General features: G+C 41.3%; 1 protein-coding gene across 1 annotated transcript in view; it reads left to right on the forward strand.

Annotated features, from left to right (window-relative positions):
• The window catches only part of prex2 (phosphatidylinositol-3,4,5-trisphosphate-dependent Rac exchange factor 2), a 113,461-nt gene that overhangs the window by 46,875 nt on the left and 49,176 nt on the right, over window positions 1-17,410 (forward strand). Inside the window, exons 14-22 of the mRNA XM_059327167.1 lie at window positions 3,619-3,694; window positions 5,070-5,142; window positions 6,844-6,986; window positions 7,334-7,426; window positions 8,283-8,431; window positions 9,298-9,383; window positions 11,802-11,938; window positions 14,751-14,868; window positions 15,470-15,654. Coding sequence (XP_059183150.1) covers window positions 3,619-3,694; window positions 5,070-5,142; window positions 6,844-6,986; window positions 7,334-7,426; window positions 8,283-8,431; window positions 9,298-9,383; window positions 11,802-11,938; window positions 14,751-14,868; window positions 15,470-15,654 — 1,060 coding nt within the window. The remainder of the gene's footprint in view (window positions 1-3,618; window positions 3,695-5,069; window positions 5,143-6,843; window positions 6,987-7,333; window positions 7,427-8,282; window positions 8,432-9,297; window positions 9,384-11,801; window positions 11,939-14,750; window positions 14,869-15,469; window positions 15,655-17,410) is intronic.

Raw genomic sequence — 17,410 nt, forward strand, 5'->3', positions numbered from 1 at the left:
AGTCTGTCAGATGTTGTAAGTAGTTTGGGTGCATGTGGGACACAGACAAATGGCTAACATTAAGATGAGTCCCTCGTGGAGCTTTTAAGAGTTCATTTTCTGCATTTAATAGCCTGTTGTCACATTGTTAACTATTTTCCCAATCACAGAGACAAGGTGTCATTCTTGAAATAGTTGCACTAGTAGAAGGCAATCTGAACTCAAGGTGCGCTAATTTACTTTTTCTGGAGCTTTCAAACACAAAATCACATGATCTTTGTCAGCAGGAAAGTTTGTTCTTGGCTGCAAGCCCTAAAGGGAAAGTTTTTTTTTTTTGAAGGGGGGTTATATGAGGTACTTGTCAATGTGTTGCCTATAGTAGAGGGCAGTCGACACGCCTTAAAGTTTGGAAAAGCAGGCAGGAGTACTAACACGGAAGCTAAGCAATGTGCTGTTATATATGGGACAGCAGCAAAATGTTTTGCCACCTAAAAAAAACAAGTTTAAGTGTACTCTATAGTGCATGCTTGCTGTCAGACAGCACCTTCCAATGGCAAACTGAAGCCATTATCTATTTTCTCTTCAAAGCCACCAGACTGCTTTGACAAAAACAGTAATTTTATCTTGCAGAACACAGGAGTTGTTGGTCTACCGCTGCCTCAACCGGTTAGTAAGTTTATGTTATTGTGTGACTTTGGTGTTTTAAAGGGCTAGTTTGGATTCACCAAAGTTAAACAATAACACAAACAAACTAACAGATCGAGGCAGCAGTAGGCCAGCAAATCCTGTGTTCTGCAAAGTAAAAATTACTGTTTTTGGCAAAGCAGTCTGGTGGCTTCTAAGAGAGCATAGATGGGTATAACAGCCATTCCCTGTTGGAAAGGGCTGTCTGAGGGCAAGGTTAAGCAGTGAAAATATCCTAAATATAACTTACAGTGTACTGATGAAGATCATGCTATATAGTTGAAAGCTTTCATGAATCCAGACCTACAGGGGGTTTCTGGTCATTTTCTCCTCTTTTATAGTGTGTCTACACCATGTTTAGGTTACATGGTTCAAGCAATTCATCACATCTAAAATTGCCCCATTTTTACTGTAAAGGGCTCCCTCAGTTACAATACACATTTTACTAAGTGCGACTGATGGCATATTGATTCTGTGCTCTGAAAAGCCTGACATGGTGTCGTGCTGCAGGAGGCAAACATCGATTCCAATTCTCCAACATACAACATGATGCAAAATAGCCATTTTGATATCTGAAGTAAACCCTGATTCAGTACTGAAATCAGACTGAGTTCTGTTTGCTATTATATGTGATTCAGATATACACTTGGAATGATAAAACTAAGCTCACAGTTAGTCATCTTATATTGGGTAATTAGAGTAAACGTGTGAAATTAGAAAAATCCAGCATGCCCATGAAATAGTCACTAAAAGCCAAATGTGAAACAGGTGTTTTTGAGCAATTCTGGCACATGTGATGAAACATCCCTTTGTCTAAGAGAGTTAGGAGTGGAGCAATCTCATTTTATAGGAGTCATTTGCTGGCATGCTCTGGTTTTCTGTGTTGTTGTTTTAAACTCCATTTAAACAGTGTTTGAGTTGCAGGCTGCTAATGTGTTTTACCACAGAGCACCGCATCAAGGTTGCCTGTTTATGCTGCATTTCAAATGGCCTGAGGAAAAGCTTTAATTTCACACCAATAAAACTGTGCCATAGCTGTAAGGGGGCACGCTGATCCTGCATGTATTCCAGTATAAAAGCCCCTCTGTATTTCTGTTTGATCCAACTACTAAAAGGCCTAAAGGGCGATTATGTGAGTGTGTGTCAGCATTTGGTCCATAAGCATTTGTGTTGAGGCCAAACCTCTTCACATAAAAACTCCTGCTGGTGTACTTGAGTTGTGTGTGCTGTTAGCCAGCATATCTGTGCAGTGTGTTCTCACCGAGAGCTCAGTACAGTGCATCACAGGGCCTGGGAATGCCACAGTTTAATTGGAGCAACCAGCCCCTGCCTAATTAGGTATAATTTCCTGGCAGAACGAGAGGGGAACGTATACTGCGCAACCACCGTAGCCCCGCACAGCTTCTCTGCCCCCCCTCAAGCCCTGGGGTCCTCACTAGAAAGCTCCTGGGAATAAACTACTACTACTACAGGCTAAAAATGTGTACACAGAGTCATAGGTTTAATAATGCAATGAGAAGAAATGTTCAATATGCACACAGAGAGGCCGCAAACCCACACAATACCACGAAGGTCACTCATAAATTATCTTCATGAAGAATGGAAAAACTGGCATTTCACTTCAGCGTCTGATAAATATTGACAAGTTTTCTTCATTATGCTTACGACTCCTCCAGAAACTCTTTTATTATATATTTATGGATGTATGTGTAGGATTTTCAAAATAACTAACGATATGGTGCACTGTACTTCATGGGACTAATTCATCAGGACTGAAACAGTTGATTAAATGTTGAACTTTCAGCATCCTCTGCATAATATATTCCCAAGAATGCTTTGAAAGTGCAACATTTGCTTTCATCATCCATTTACTCCAAACAAAATGTCAAGGCAAACTTTTCTCTTTGGACAGCAAGTTAAAAACCACCTCTCTGACCTTTCCCTCTGTTACTCCTCAAACTGCTGTTTCCTCATGCCGGACATATGGCTGCCCACTGGACCGCTGTTTACCCCCCATTTTTCACTCTGACAGCCTCACTGTGCACCAGCCGCTGTAGCCCCAATCACCCTTTCTCTGTATCCCATTCAGGGGAAAAAACAGGGTCTTCTGGTCCAAGTGGCTTATTCATGGCACGGCAGGGCAGGGCAACGTGCCTCACCGGCTAACACCAACACTACCGTCCTCACCAGAGACCAAAGCAGGCTGTCAGAGACACTTACGCAACAGAATGTTCCATTGTGGAGGAAACAGGGCAGCGTTCGGCCTCTCACGCTTCACATTCTGAACAGCTCCAGACAGCTGAGATTGGACTTTAACTTGGCCCACATGTCATGTTTGACTTGTCTGAACTCTGTGTGTGCAAGACAGGCATGTGAATGTGCAGTTGTGTGTGTGTGTGTGTGTCTGAGTGAGTGTTTGCATGTGGTGGAAGTGGTGCAGTGGTGGAAGTCACGGTGGTTCTGGACTTTCCCGGCCTTCAGCTCGGCCCCTGCATGTCCCCGGGGAGGCCCCTGTGTTCATGGGAAAAGTCACGGCTCCATTTCAGACAGCATTCTCGGGGTCTGTGTGGCAACACTGAGAACAGCAACAGCAGACTGACATGGGGCACCCCAGGGCCAAGCACTGCATGGCCGTTACCAGCCATGCTCGGAGGAATGCTGTTTTGCTGTCACCAAGTGTCAGAAACTCTCTCAGATTTATGACGCAACTGCCAGGGCTTGAAAAGTGACCACGCCTTGCTGACAGTGGGAATTATTAGCCCTCTTTTAGGCTCCATTGCTATTTGTGTTTAAATAGACCTGAGGAATTACTACTCCATATGTTCACCATCTGGGTTTATTCCAATTGAAGTGAATCACAGAGTTGAATAGTAGCATGGCAGAGTCCAGGTTTAAAGGTAGAATTTTGTATTTCTAATCCTTCTCATGAAATGTTCTGCTCTTCTGCCCCTCCAGGGATAAGGATTACCATTTGCGGACCTACAAATCAGTGGTGATGGCCAACAAGCTCATAGACTGGCTTATTGCACAGGTAAAACCTCATTTAGCTTCATCCGAAGTAATGGATGAGCAATACTATCAGAAGAAGTATGATAACTTTTTTTGTCCCAATAAATGATTCATAGCAAATTGCAATCCAACATTTTACATTGTTAGCTTTGTTTAAAAAAGCTGGGTGGCATTAATAATATTCTGAGAAAAAAACGTAAAGGCTCCGAGATTAAAATCAGAAATTTACAAGGAAATAAATTGTATATTGAGAATCTGAGAATAAAGTAGTAAATTTACGAAAAAAAAAAAGAAAAATTCTTGCATTTTTTCATTGCATTTGAGTTCCTGATGCACAAAAGCTATCACCTCATCCAGATTAGTATGTAGTTTACTTCTGAACAAGCCCAATTCATGGCAATGTCTTTTGATTATGATAATAAGACAATTTTGGGCTAAAATGAGGAGTATTTCCTGCCTTTCCTATAAGTTTTTTGGGTCATCCAGTGCAGGTGTAACACACAGCCAGTCGAGGCATCTATAATTTGAGGAGTTTGATCCATTCAGAAATTTGTGACTCTAATCTGAGAGGATTTCTGGTTTGTTTCTTGTAAATGTATGACCTTATAAACTCAGAGAATATCTCAAGCTTTTTCCTCTTTAATTTTTGAAATTCTACTCTCCCCCATGTAATTTATTCATTTATTTTGTAACCTACAATGACCCTAATATGCCACCATGGTTTTTCTAGTTTGAAGTGATGCATAACATGAAACACACCAGCTCGATACTTGTGTATGTAGTTTTGCGTGCCACTTCAAAGGTGCAACGGAGGAATGAAACTGAGCCAACAAAGCGTTTCTTGCCATCAGACTCGAGGCTCTGAGCCGAGCCAAAAGGAAACGAAGAAAGACCAGCTGAATTGATTCGACAGCTGAGCATTATTGGCTTTGACAGGAAGCTTTGAGGCTGACAGATTGATGGTCATGTCCGGGATGACAACAAAGAAACGAAATGTATATGGCGGCCACCACACAATCAATGGCAGACATCATATGTTTGTGTGTGCATATAAGTGTGTGTGGTAGTCTTCTAGAATGTGTTTGACCGAGGCCAGCTCTCACTCCTTCAGTGGGACTTGAAGAGCTGTCACACTATGCTGTCTAGACATGATTTTGGCTGTGTTTAAGATGGAGCGTGGAGTGGCTCTGCTGACCTCTGGGATTTTGGATGCAGGAACAAAAGGGAGGGGGTGTGAGTGTGACATTTTGACTGCTCTCTAAACATACAATGTCCTTTGTTCTGTCTCTTTTCCTCTTTTTTCCCTTGTTGCATTTATTCTATCCACTCTTTGTGCTCAAACCTTTCTCCTCCGCATCCACACTTTCACTTTCTCTTTCTCGTGTCTTCTGCTGCAGGGGGACTGCAGAACCAGGGAGGAAGCGTTGATCTTGGGGGTGGAGCTGTGCGACAATGGCTTCATGCATCACGGTACAGCACTTTTCACCACTAAGGATTTCAACAGAGCAAAATAAATTTCTGATCCTGCTGCTCACAAACCGTGGAATCCTCTCCATCATTGCCTGAATGAGAGTTGAATGCTTTGGAGAAACCACACAGAGGGCGCCTGGCATTTAGCATCCTGTTTTAGAACACAACCACTCTTGTTCTCTTTCCATTTCTACTTATAATCCCTTTGACACGCTACAGGAATAGAACTTTTTTCCAATCCAGTGAATGAATTTGTATGTGTGTGTGTGTGGTTAGGGCAATGGCTGTATTCATGCATACTGTCATTAACTTCATGCATACTTGTGTGCATCTGACTCAAGTAGCCAAGTGCAGGGAACATGCATGGTTTGCTTTAGCTGTGAGAACTTGGCACATGGATGTTTGTCAGTTTAAGCGCAAAATGCTCAGTAGCCATAGTTACAATTTGTTTACGCGAGTCAGATTTGTTTTTAACTCCGCGCTTCCCTTGTGCCAAAGTCCACATCATACAGTACAGTATGAGTCACAGCGTGTCTCCGTGAACATCCATGATGTAACTGCTCCCAACTACCCACAGTTCAAGCCTCACGCTACAAATTACCAGCAAATCTATGGAACATAACAGTCCCAGCCATCAAGCTTGCTTTCACTTCCACAGCCTTTGGGGTAATTTTACCGTTCGTGCCAGTAAGTTATTTGGCCTGACGACGTGGCTATTAAACCTATTGGCACTATATCTGATCCTGAGGGGAATGGAGTGAGGCAATGTTAGAGGGAAACTCTGTTTTCCCCCTCAGGGTTATTTTTCATTTCCAAATGAAGTCTTGGTGAAGGCGTTATGTTGCTGTGGAGACTGGGTTCATTCAAAAGTGATATCTTGCCACGAAAGTCGGGTCTCCCTTTCTCTCACGGTGTGTATTTGTGGGTACACATGTGGATAAGCTCCATTTGGGCATTTGACTAATCATGTTTAAACCTCTTAACTTTATTAAAATGCTTGATTGATAATTTTAATATATTCTAATTATGCACAGCACCATGAAGCATAAAGTATTCAGTATAAAGAGTTGCACATATTCCCCTTGAATCAATGAATGCCTCTTAGAATTAAGTTTTCAAGAAACCATCAAAAGGCAATTGGGGTCATTGGACTAGAACATTCTTTAATTTATTACAGTTGTTTTAGAGGACAATATTAGCTGTTTTGCATATTTTAGCCCATTAACTACAAATCATATTCACTACACATTACCAACCAATTTGCAAACTGTGTTACTTTATTATAGAATTTTAATGTGTTTTCTTTATTACCATGCAGCCATGGGTTTCCATTTATTTGCTTACAATCTGTTTACACAATAATTTGTCAAAAGTACATAATAGGTTTATGGTTAAAATGGAGTTCTAATCTAAACTTCCACAAAATACTTTATCATGAGACAGATAAGAAACAAAACAAAAACAATCTTACAACAATATTACACCACCTGACTCTAAAACTGTGCAAATAAATGAAACTATCATTAGAGATTTGGAAAACTGTCAGCATCTGTAGTTAAGGAGCTAAAACTTTCAAACACACTGGTTTAAACCTTTTTCAGTAAAAAAAAAAAAAGATGTATTTGCCTGGAATATGATTATTCAGCAAGTTTCATTTTTCTGACTTTTATTTATTCATGACTTTGTTGTTATCTCCTTCAGTGTTGGAAAAGAGTGAATTCAAGGACGAGCCCTTGCTGTTCCGTTTCTTTGCTGATGAGGAGATGGAGGGCTCCAACACCAAACACAAACCCATGAAGCACGACCTGAAAATAGTTGAGAACGTCATCTCCAAGTCTCTGCTGGTGAGCACTCACTCTCAGCACTCTATGGCGGCTTATTGATTGATTAGCTCCCTGTCTGTCTAATACACTATGACTTTGCGATATTGTACCTACAACTCGGAACAAACCAAAGACACGGTAATTCATCAGGAAGCGCACAGCTGTGGGGAGGAAAAGTCATTGCACTGCAAAAGTCCATTTTATACCTCAGTAAGCATTCTTTTGTGAGGAGTGAGCAAATACTACCGTGGCTGCTATCTGTCTGTACCAGTATCTGCTTCTGGTGTGTGTTTGTGCTCTGTGAAAATGTCTCAGTCTGCTGGCTTGGGATTTTGCTGATGGGAGACGTGTCGGTTTTTTTTCTCCAGATAAGGCCCAGTGATGGCGGCTATGGGTTTACGCTGGAAGAGAGGAACAGAGTCCCAATCATCAAATCTGTAGAGAAGGGCTCCCCAGCTGAGGTGAGAACACACACTTAGTAATATCATTAACAACTCAATTTACTCAATAAATATGTATACACTGAGTGGATTTACCTTTTGTACAAATTAATGTAATCTGTGTTGTAACAAAGTAGCCAAAAGTTTCTGGCTTCATGCTGTTCTGGCATTGATCCCCTTTGTTATTAAATGTCATTCAGCTGCATGTGATTTCGTTGTTCTGCCTTCATAGCAGATGAGCACCAGTTAGCGGAAACCTTTTGTTGTTAGTGTGGTTCACTCATCAGTCATAAAGACTGCAAACCGCTAACCTGCTTTATGGTGATGGACATGGTTGCTAAGATTAGAAGCATTATGGTGCAAAAATAGAGCGCATTCAATGGTGCAATATTTTTGAGGTTTCCTTTGGTGTTCAGCTTTGATCTGCTAAATGAAAATGGGTCAGAGGAGTTTGAAGGCTAATGTGATCAATCTGAGCGCACGACCCATAATTCCCTCCAGCCTTGAAGTAGCACTGAATGCGCTCGGAAGGTCTGGATCGCATAGAGACTTCAGTTGTGTATGTGTGTGTGTGTGTGTGTGTGTGTGTGTGTGTGCCTTTAAATATTCAGTCCAGGACAATGAAATCCACAACAGGATCCAGCTGTATGGTCATAGATAAAAGTTTTGCCATATTGTCTCCTTTGAATGGGAGTGTGTACACTTTTCTTTGTGATATATATATATATATAAATCCTTTGGGAATATTGATATTTATAGCAACAAAGTTAAATGAGAAACATTTCATTGTAATTCTGTATGACATCAAAACCTGATGCTTGACTCAGTACTTGTGTATCTTCATATTTCCTTCTCCCCTGTTATTTTCTGTTGTCAGATGGCTGGCCTGGAGGTGGGAAAGAAGTTGTTTGCCATAAATGGAGACCTGGTGTTCCTCAGGCCTTTCTCTGAAGTGGAAGTTTTACTTAAGCAGTGTTGCAACAGCAAGGGGCCCCTCAGGGTGCTGGTTAGCACCAAGCCGAGAGAGTAAGTCAGATCTGCATATGCACGTGCATTAATGTGTGCATATTTGTAGAGGTAATATCAGAGACATTAGCTGCATTCCAACCAAGACGTTCCTGGTAATTTTAGTCCTGGGACTACTATTCAAGGAACTAAAAGGAACATTTCCAAAGCGCTCTAAAGCATGAAGATTAAGCAAATGAGTTTTCTAATGTATGAAAAGCAACATGACATAAGGGCTAGAGCTGCTGGTGGTGAACACACTCTGCAGCCTGCAGTTCAGTGTTCCTGCCCAGTTAATACAAAAAACTAAGTTGAGAAAAAGTTAAACCCAATTTTTTGTTCCACTGCAATGGCATTTGCTTTTGCATAATATTTACTGCAGCATGTTGGATGCAGAGGAGGAAAATGATCTGTTAAGTATTTGCTGGTTATTTATTTGTGCTTTAGAATGTAACTGCAGTGAAGCGATCACAAAAGATTGTTAATTTCTCTCAGTCACTGGCTTTCTCATCACAGCAACACCATGCTATCTCTCTTCCTCCTACCACTCGACTCCTCAATTCCTCTCTTTCTTTTTTTAAATAAGTCGGGAAGCAAGGCCTAGCTTTACTTTTAATGTTCTCAAACAAACATAAATGTTCTACCCTAGTCCTAAAATGGTCCTAAATTGCAGTGGTGCTGTGTGTGTTTGACCTATCAGCAAAGGACATAGCAACAAACTCCAACCCTTTAGTTCCAAGGCCAAAGCCATGTCCCCAGAACCTAAGTTATACAACGGTCCAAGTCGAAGCGATGTAGGTTTTCTGTGGAAAGTTCCTGCAGCCATAAAGTGGCCAAATGTCAAAGTTCTCATGTATCAGCTGATTTTTTCCTCCTCTTGTCCCCAGAACGGTAAAGATCCCAGACTCAGCTGATGGTTTGGGTTTCCAGATCCGTGGCTTCGGTCCGTCTGTGGTCCACGCTGTCGGGAGAGGTAAGAGATCGCCACCTCTGCCACCTTGTGCTGATTCATCAAAAAAAGGCCTCCCATCACCTCTGTTATTGTGGCACAGCTGGCAGGCAGCTGTCATGCCACACTTACTCAGGGGTGTGCGTGACTTGGCCACAAGGGGCCAATTTTCCCTGCTGATGCTCTCCATGTGGCTCAGCTGTTTGGTTAATGGTGCTGCAAAAAAAAAAACTAAAAACGAGAGAGCTGGTTATCAGTCACTTCCCACATTACAATCATTTCCATGTACCTGTTCACATGTTTTTTCTTGGCTGGTTTAGCTTCTCCCCGTGATGGAGAATGACTGAATTCTTTCATAAGAGTCCCTGTTTTTCTCCTAACACAGCGTGTTTAGTAGCACAGCTATCAGGGCTGGCACGAGATAGGGTCCAATCAAAAAACAATCCATGGCCTTGTCTGGCTGTTCTCAGGGGAATTGAATCATGTTTTTTTTCCTTAAGCAATCTGAGTGGGATAGCTGGGTAGAAATGCGCTGGGTATGTGTGTGCATGTGTTGGCTTGATGATGTGGTTGCCTGGGAACCTGCTGTGTGTTTAAGTAGATGCTCTGAACCCCGGAGACAAAGCTGATGATGTAGGAGGTGTCTAATCCCTTTGATTGTCATAACAGCTGCTGTCCCCCGGTGTCTGAGGTCAACAGGAGCAGGTAATGCCAATTAGAGAAAGAGAAACTGAGAGCCAAGAAGAGATGAGACAAGGAGAAGGAGCAGTTCAACACATGAAATTAATTTTAAGTTTGTGGTACCAATTTTTGAATCTGATGCACCAGATGGTTTATTACACAGAACCATCTGAGGAGCCGTCATTGGAAACTGTTTGGGAAAAGGGCAGGCACTTTCAAAACACTTGGCACTTGATTGGGTGAACCATCTGTCGGTCACCGGGCTAACTTCAACCAATCAGATCAGTGGGCTCAGCGGAGCCAGGTGGTGAATCAAACTCTTGCTGAAGCCAGTTGGGAGAAGAGCGAAAACTTTTTCCATTAAGGAAAGCCTTCAGTCCTCATTCAATGAAAAAATACTCTCCAGTTCTGATATAACTGATGCTACCGCAGCCTCTTTAGAAACCGCCATTGTTGTTTTGAATGAATAGTCGCTTCTCTCTCCCCAGTAGCTTCTCACAGGATTCTGATTGGTGGTTCAGACACAAGCACATTACTTGAAACTTGACAAAATTGATTATTGTGTGACCTGGTTGTGTGACTAGCCAAAGACACTCATGTCCACATTAGTTCTTACTAGTAAATGCTTAGTTGCCAATGTTAACGCTGCACAAATTATCCATCCTTAAGTCCACAAACGTCCACTTCAAATTGCTAATTACGAAAAAAAATCGATTAAATGATGTAGTGATGACATTTTGTATCCAAGAGGCGAGGTCAACTTGATTTTGACAGACAGTGTTCTGCAAAAACACTTCTCTGGCCATTATTCAATGCCATAACTCAAGACTTGAAGGTGAGATTGTGACCATTTTTCACATTCAGTCAGATACTGAATTGTTGACATTAATCTTGTTGCCAGGTTGAAGATGTCTATGAAGGATCCAATTTTTAGAATTTGTAGCTTCTTTTCAGCAACATCCATATTTGAAGCATTGCCTACAGCCGCGTCTGGACAGACTGGATCTAAACTGCAACTTGGCAGGTTTGGTGATACATATAACTGCGAGAAAAAAAAAGAGATTTTAAATATTGCATTATTTCAGTGAGTGATAGAAAAGCAGAAATAGATACACATACTCACAAAGTGAAATGATAGAGTGCTTTGTCTTGTACTACACTTGATCACGAGTCTATCTTATTGGCCTCACTGTTGTTGTGTTGGACTGTAGCCTGTTTTCCTGCTCTGCTATTGAGTGCAGTGGACCTTATTGTTGATGGACTTTATTACTACTCTAAAGCAGCAAGATGATAATTTAATGCTTGCAATAGTTGGCGAGAGGAGTACAGATTCTGTATATTGCAATGTGAAGTATGCATGGCGTGTGTTTAAGCAGCTATGAAAACAAATGGGAGGAATATTTAGTCTGCCATGCACTTCCTTCTGATAGCTGTAAACCTTGAAGTTCTCTTACAGTATGGTCTGAATCACATCCCTCAGAGAGGCCCTCGTCTACCCCAGATAAACAACTTCCCTCCTCTCCACGCTCTCTCTCTCACACTCCTCCTGAGCTGCCAAAACAGGAAACAAAGTTGTAAATACAAAGAAGAAAAAGGAATGTTGTTCAACCCAATTTTGGGCACAGGATGTGGAAGATGTGATGTTTTCTTTTTGGGTATGTGCTGGTGTTTGTGTCATCCTGATGCAGATTTCACCTGCATGAAAACGTGCAGTGGTTATTGCCCTTGATGCCTCTTGTTTTGTTTGCTGTCTCACGCCAGGCACAGTGGCAGCCATCGCCGGCCTCCACCCGGGCCAGTGCATCATCAAGGTGAACGGCATCAATGTGAGCAAGGAGAGCCACGCCAGTGTTATTGCTCATGTCACCGCATGCAGGAAGTACCGGCGACCCACACAGGTGAGACAGCACGACAGGAAAGGAAAGGGAATAAACAAAACTAGATGCTGCAGTTTTCCAAAAATTTCAGGAGGAAAGTGTTAACTGATATTTAGGGTTTCATACCAGATATTCAAATTAAAAAGTCCTGACTTTGTGAGCACTATCAACATTAAGATGATTTATTTCCAGATTTTTTTATTTGAAGGTCACACTTTCCTTTCCCATGACTTCAGTGGTAGGAAGTGAAGATATTTTGACTTGTATGTTGATGGAGCTGATAGTTATGCAATAAAACTCAAAGTGTTGGAGATCATAAAAGAGCTGAAAGAGGGCAAACCAGGATTAGTTGACCGTGAGAAAAAAACATAGCAGACAGACCTTCTAGCTCCCGTTTACCTTCATATCTCTCTTTCTTTCTGTCTCTCTCTCTCTCTTTCTCTCTCTTTCTGACTCCCTCTTTCCTTCTCTTGGGTCATTACGCAGAAATAATAGTAGTTTTGGCTCCTCCAGGGCTGACCTCTGGCTCGCAGTGGTGGGCCTGCTGTGGGAGACTGGCAGGCTGCAGGGAGAGGTGGGAAAGGATCTGGGGGTGGCTGGAGCTCAGGGTGGGAGAGACCGCTGGAGGGACAGAGGATAGAGTAGCCAGGGTTTTATTTCACTAAAAGAGTGGTTGACAACAGCGTAGGGGGAGAGAGCAATCTCACTCCACCTGTTGAAGGTGGGAAAACTGTGTGAAAATAGAAACCCAAGGGCGTGAGTTAGTGTAGTGTGTCACTATAATTGAGCCCCGCTGGGATTTCAGGCTTAATGAAGCACTTCAGGGTTCCAACACTACTGGAGATCTGGTTCACATCAAATATGGACACAGAGGGACCGCCCTTTTCTTCTCAAACTTTCTCTGTCTTTTTCTGTGTGTGTGTGTGTGTGTGTGTGTGTGTGTGTGTGTGTGTTGTGTGTGTTGTGTGTGCGTGTGTGTGTGTGTTTGTGGTTGTATGCTAGAAGACCACAGACCAGTAGGCAGGCACAGCATGTAGCCTTGGCAAAATACCCACTGTGGGCTTGGGTGTGTAGACCGATGCACAGACACACACACGCACACAAAGAGCTGTGTGGCATGCTAGAGAGGGTTGATGAGATTGGCATAGGTTTGCATTTGTGGTCTCACCAAGAACCGTGTTTCCATATGTTTGTGAAAGCTTTTCACTGTATGCTCTGCCAACCCAACTGTGACACGGTACACCATATCTGGGCAGAATCGGCTAAACAAGCTGCTGGAAACCTAAACCTCAACTTGTGCACACACACACACGCGCGCGCACACACACACACACACTACACACACACACACACACACCAGACTTCTGCGTGTTTAGAGTTTTATTTTCCTCATCTCTTCTCTTCCTACCAATAGAAAGGCCACCTGTTGACCACAAGTGATGCTACAATAGACTGATTTGTGTTGACAGTTGCATGCATGAGTGACTGTAATGTTTCCAGTCAATTTAATTCTAAGCGAAAACACACGTAATCTTTTCAGGTCAATGTAAATTCAAAGTTTAAGCAGAAAAAAAGAATTCAATAGAGACAAAACATCTTGTTTCATATTTTCTTATGATGTAAAAACATTTTTTTAACTTAAGGATTCAATGCTCAGTTCCACAAGACATTGCAGATTCTCGTTTCATCTGAACCAGAAGACCTAAAGAATCCACTGGTACCATGTCATAGTATCTGGCATGGCAGTTTTCAAAGGGTTTCTGCATGCAGTACAAATGGTTATTTTTCACCTATTGAATTTGAATATTTCTGCATACAGGGGTCCCTAAACAGTCTTGGAATTGCATGACTTGGATATCACAGGAAAGCAGAGACTCTTGTGGATTCAATGAGCCCAATTTATATTCATATGTGATGATGTTACTCCCCATAGCAGCATTTAATTGAGACTATTATTTGATACATGGTCTTGCTGTATAAAATGAGCTGCTGTGACCTCGAGGATAATCACTGCCTCATGAAACTTTACAACCACAAACTAGAGACCTAGAGCATTCAGAGGAGGTGTTGCAAAATCACAGCATGAATTTTTTCTACCCTGTTCTTCAAGGCCCTTGTGTCTTCATGTTGTGTTCTCGAGTTATTTTGACTTTTTCAAAATTCTCAAGTGGTCAAAAATGGTTACATTTAGCACTAAATCTGTTTAACAAATGGTATGAATGGGCATTCATATATTCCTACCATTAATGTTCTAAATCTTTTTACACTTTCAAAATTTATTTGAATTAACCCTTGTGAACCCTGTTCGTTTCTCAGGAAAAGCAATATTGTTCGTGGGTCAGTTTGACCCGGGGCATATTTAATTATCCATAAGTGTCAGAAACCAAAAAATACCAATAAATGATTAATGATTCCATTTCTAACCATTTCAATCAATATTTAGTGTAATGGCGTTCTTTACCTCTCACAGATCATGGTTCAATGAGGATAATTCACTCGTTTTTCATTAACAAAAAAACATGTTAAAGCATATTTTACATTTTCATGAAAAAATACTTTTAACTATTTTAAAAAAACAACAACTTCGAAATGGGTCAATTTGACCCGCAAAATAACAGGAGGGTTAATTATCTAATGGCCAGAACACAGTGCTGAGCTGCTCCTCAAAATAAATCCTTAGATTTCCAGCTTTCAGATAATGTCTCTTGTCTTCTTTATGACATCTACTATTGACCTCTTATCTCCCCCTGAATATCCCCTGTCCCCCACCCCTCTAAAAAAATTACAAGGCGTTAAACTCCTAAATAAAATCTTTTATTGTAATCTAATGCAGCAAGACACTATTAAGTGGGTGTACAACAACAGTGAGAGCGCCCAGGAGGACAACCAGAAAACCAACCAGAAACCAACTGCTGAGGAGAATGGAGACGGCTTTGAGTGTAAAGTAGAAGGTAACCGCACACACACACACACACACCCACACAGATACACATATTAAGGAGAATCTGGGGAAGGAATTGCACTGAAGGTGTCTGTGGATGTAACACATGCTTGTCCGCGGGAAGTCTGTCGTCCTATCCAGTTAACAAGTCCGACGGAGCTCCAACGGCCTCATCTGGAGCGTGTTAGTCTGAGAACAGCCACCTCCTCTGGCTCATCAAGTGTTAATTCCCTCTTACAATTTATGGATCCCAATGAGAAAGTTAAACGGGAAAGCTATTCCCTTTGTAGCAAACAGCTCCGGAGCAGGATTTATTGCCGTATTAAGTCATCGCGTTAGCATAGGGCTGGTTAACTTAATGTTCCTGGAATTGCTCATCATTTTCAGGGGGTGATGGAGGGAAGCCATGTGCAGAGGGTCTTCCTCTAAAATGAACTCCAGATTTGGTGGTCTGAGACCTCCTACAGTGCAGGGTGTGCAAACACTTTTTGTGGTATAGATAGGGAGTCTTTGTGTTTATCACAGAGCTTGAGTTTTGTGATTTGTGCATGTGTGCTCCCATATTTGTGTTCGTCTGTTTTATCACTGTTTCTTCTGTTTATGTATCTCAGAAGTGATGGACAAATTCAACACTATAGCCATCATCGACGGGAAGAAGGACCATGTGAGTCTGACTGTAGACAACGTCCACCTGGAGTACGGAGTGATGTATGAGTATGACAGCACAGCCGGCATCAAGTGCCACGTGCTGGAAAAAATGGTCGAACCCAAAGGATTCTTCAGCCTCACTGCTAAGGTATTCTGGACGTCTTTAATGGATGTTAGAACCAACCTAATTGGTTGGTTGAACATCTTTTAAGATGGTGGTTTAATTATGTCTGATTCAGACTATTTAGTGTTTTGAAAACGGTGATGTTGGTTATCCAGCCACAAATCAAGATTACCAACTAGGCCCCTGTGTCAGAGAGTCAAAATCTAATTTTAAAAAATCATTTTATTATTGCAGTTCATGATTAAATGGAGCATATTCCTCACTGTATTTTTGTTAAATCACAGGAGTCAAAAGTAAGGAGTGTTTTTTGGGCTCTAAGCTAAATATAATAAAGTCGCCGTGTGTATTGTATGTGATGGGTACCCTATAGGTGGTTTATGGGAGCCCATTTCTGCCAATGTGATCGGAAAAAAAGATCATTACACTTTCCTGATATAAGTATATGCTATCTCAAAGTTTCTCATTATGAGCGACCAAGTCATAATTTTGAGAAAGTTTAATTATTTGAGAGTTTCTCAGTATTTTTTTTAGGTAATTAAGTCACTGTTTTGAGGAAAGTTCCTCATTATTTTGAGATACCAAGTCATGATTTTAAGAGTTTTATTATTTTGAGATATTAACTCATTATTTTGAGAGTTTCTCAGTATTGTTTTAAGTTAAGTCATTATCGACTTGAGATACCAAGTCATTATTTTGAGAAAGATTCTCATTATTTTGAAATACTAAGTCATTATTTCAGATTGGTAAGTCATTAGCATGAGAAAGTTTGTTATTATAATGACTTGCACAATCTTTTTTTCCACCACAGGGCTAAGATTTTCTTTTTTCTTTTTGGTGGTAATGGTCTTCCATAGATAGAGGCCCACAGCTTATTTTCGCCCCAGTGGTTAATCTGGCGCTGTCTAGCCCTAGTGGAATGTCTAGTTCAATTAATGGCAATTACTTTTATCATTATGCTAACTGTTTTTAATCCTCAGTGGCTGTGGATGGCAGTGAGAGAGAGAGAGAGAGAGAGAGAGAAAGAAGAAGACGGAGGGAAAATTTTATGACCTTTTAGGTGATGAATAGTGCTGTTGGAGTTTATCACCTCCGAGCTGAGCCTCGCTTGATGAGGCAGAACAATAAGCACGTAAACAAACCATGACAAGGCTTCTGTCTCACACCAGTCTGCAGAGAAGAAGTAGACAAACTCAAAAATGATTATGACAAGTCATTATTTTTTGTTTATGTTTTTACTGTTTGGCTGGAAGTAAAATCTTTGCAAAATTAGTAATCAATCAGACTCTGACTGATACATTAAAAGAACTTCCTCATAGCACTTTTGCTCAACTTTCCACAATATACATTTTTGTGTGTGAATACTTGAGTACAGGGGGATGCAACCAAAAGCTCTCCTGCTGTGTAGATTGAAAGGCTTGATGCCAGTTAAAAATGACAGCTTTATTATAGCCATGTTAGTTCCCAGCTGTGTTAAGTGCATGCTTTTTACATCCCGGCGGTGATGTTCACAGAATGATCATTGCTGATTTAAGATACACAAAGGAAAGAAGATTCACTCAGACATGGATACACACATGCTGGTGTGGAAATAAAAATCAGTTTGCAGCATCTTTGTGCCAAATGCCATGATGAACAGCATCTCGCTTCTTCATGGTAAATTAGCAGAGATCACAAGTTAGGTTCAGGACTTAAATGGGTTTAGATTTACAGCCCTTGTGTTGTAAAGTCTTTAAAAGCACCATCTTCAATAAAACCCAATGACATGCACAGATATAAAATT

The sequence above is a fragment of the Centropristis striata genome, chromosome 23 (assembly GCF_030273125.1).
Source record: "Centropristis striata isolate RG_2023a ecotype Rhode Island chromosome 23, C.striata_1.0, whole genome shotgun sequence".
NCBI lineage: Eukaryota > Metazoa > Chordata > Actinopteri > Perciformes > Serranidae > Centropristis > Centropristis striata.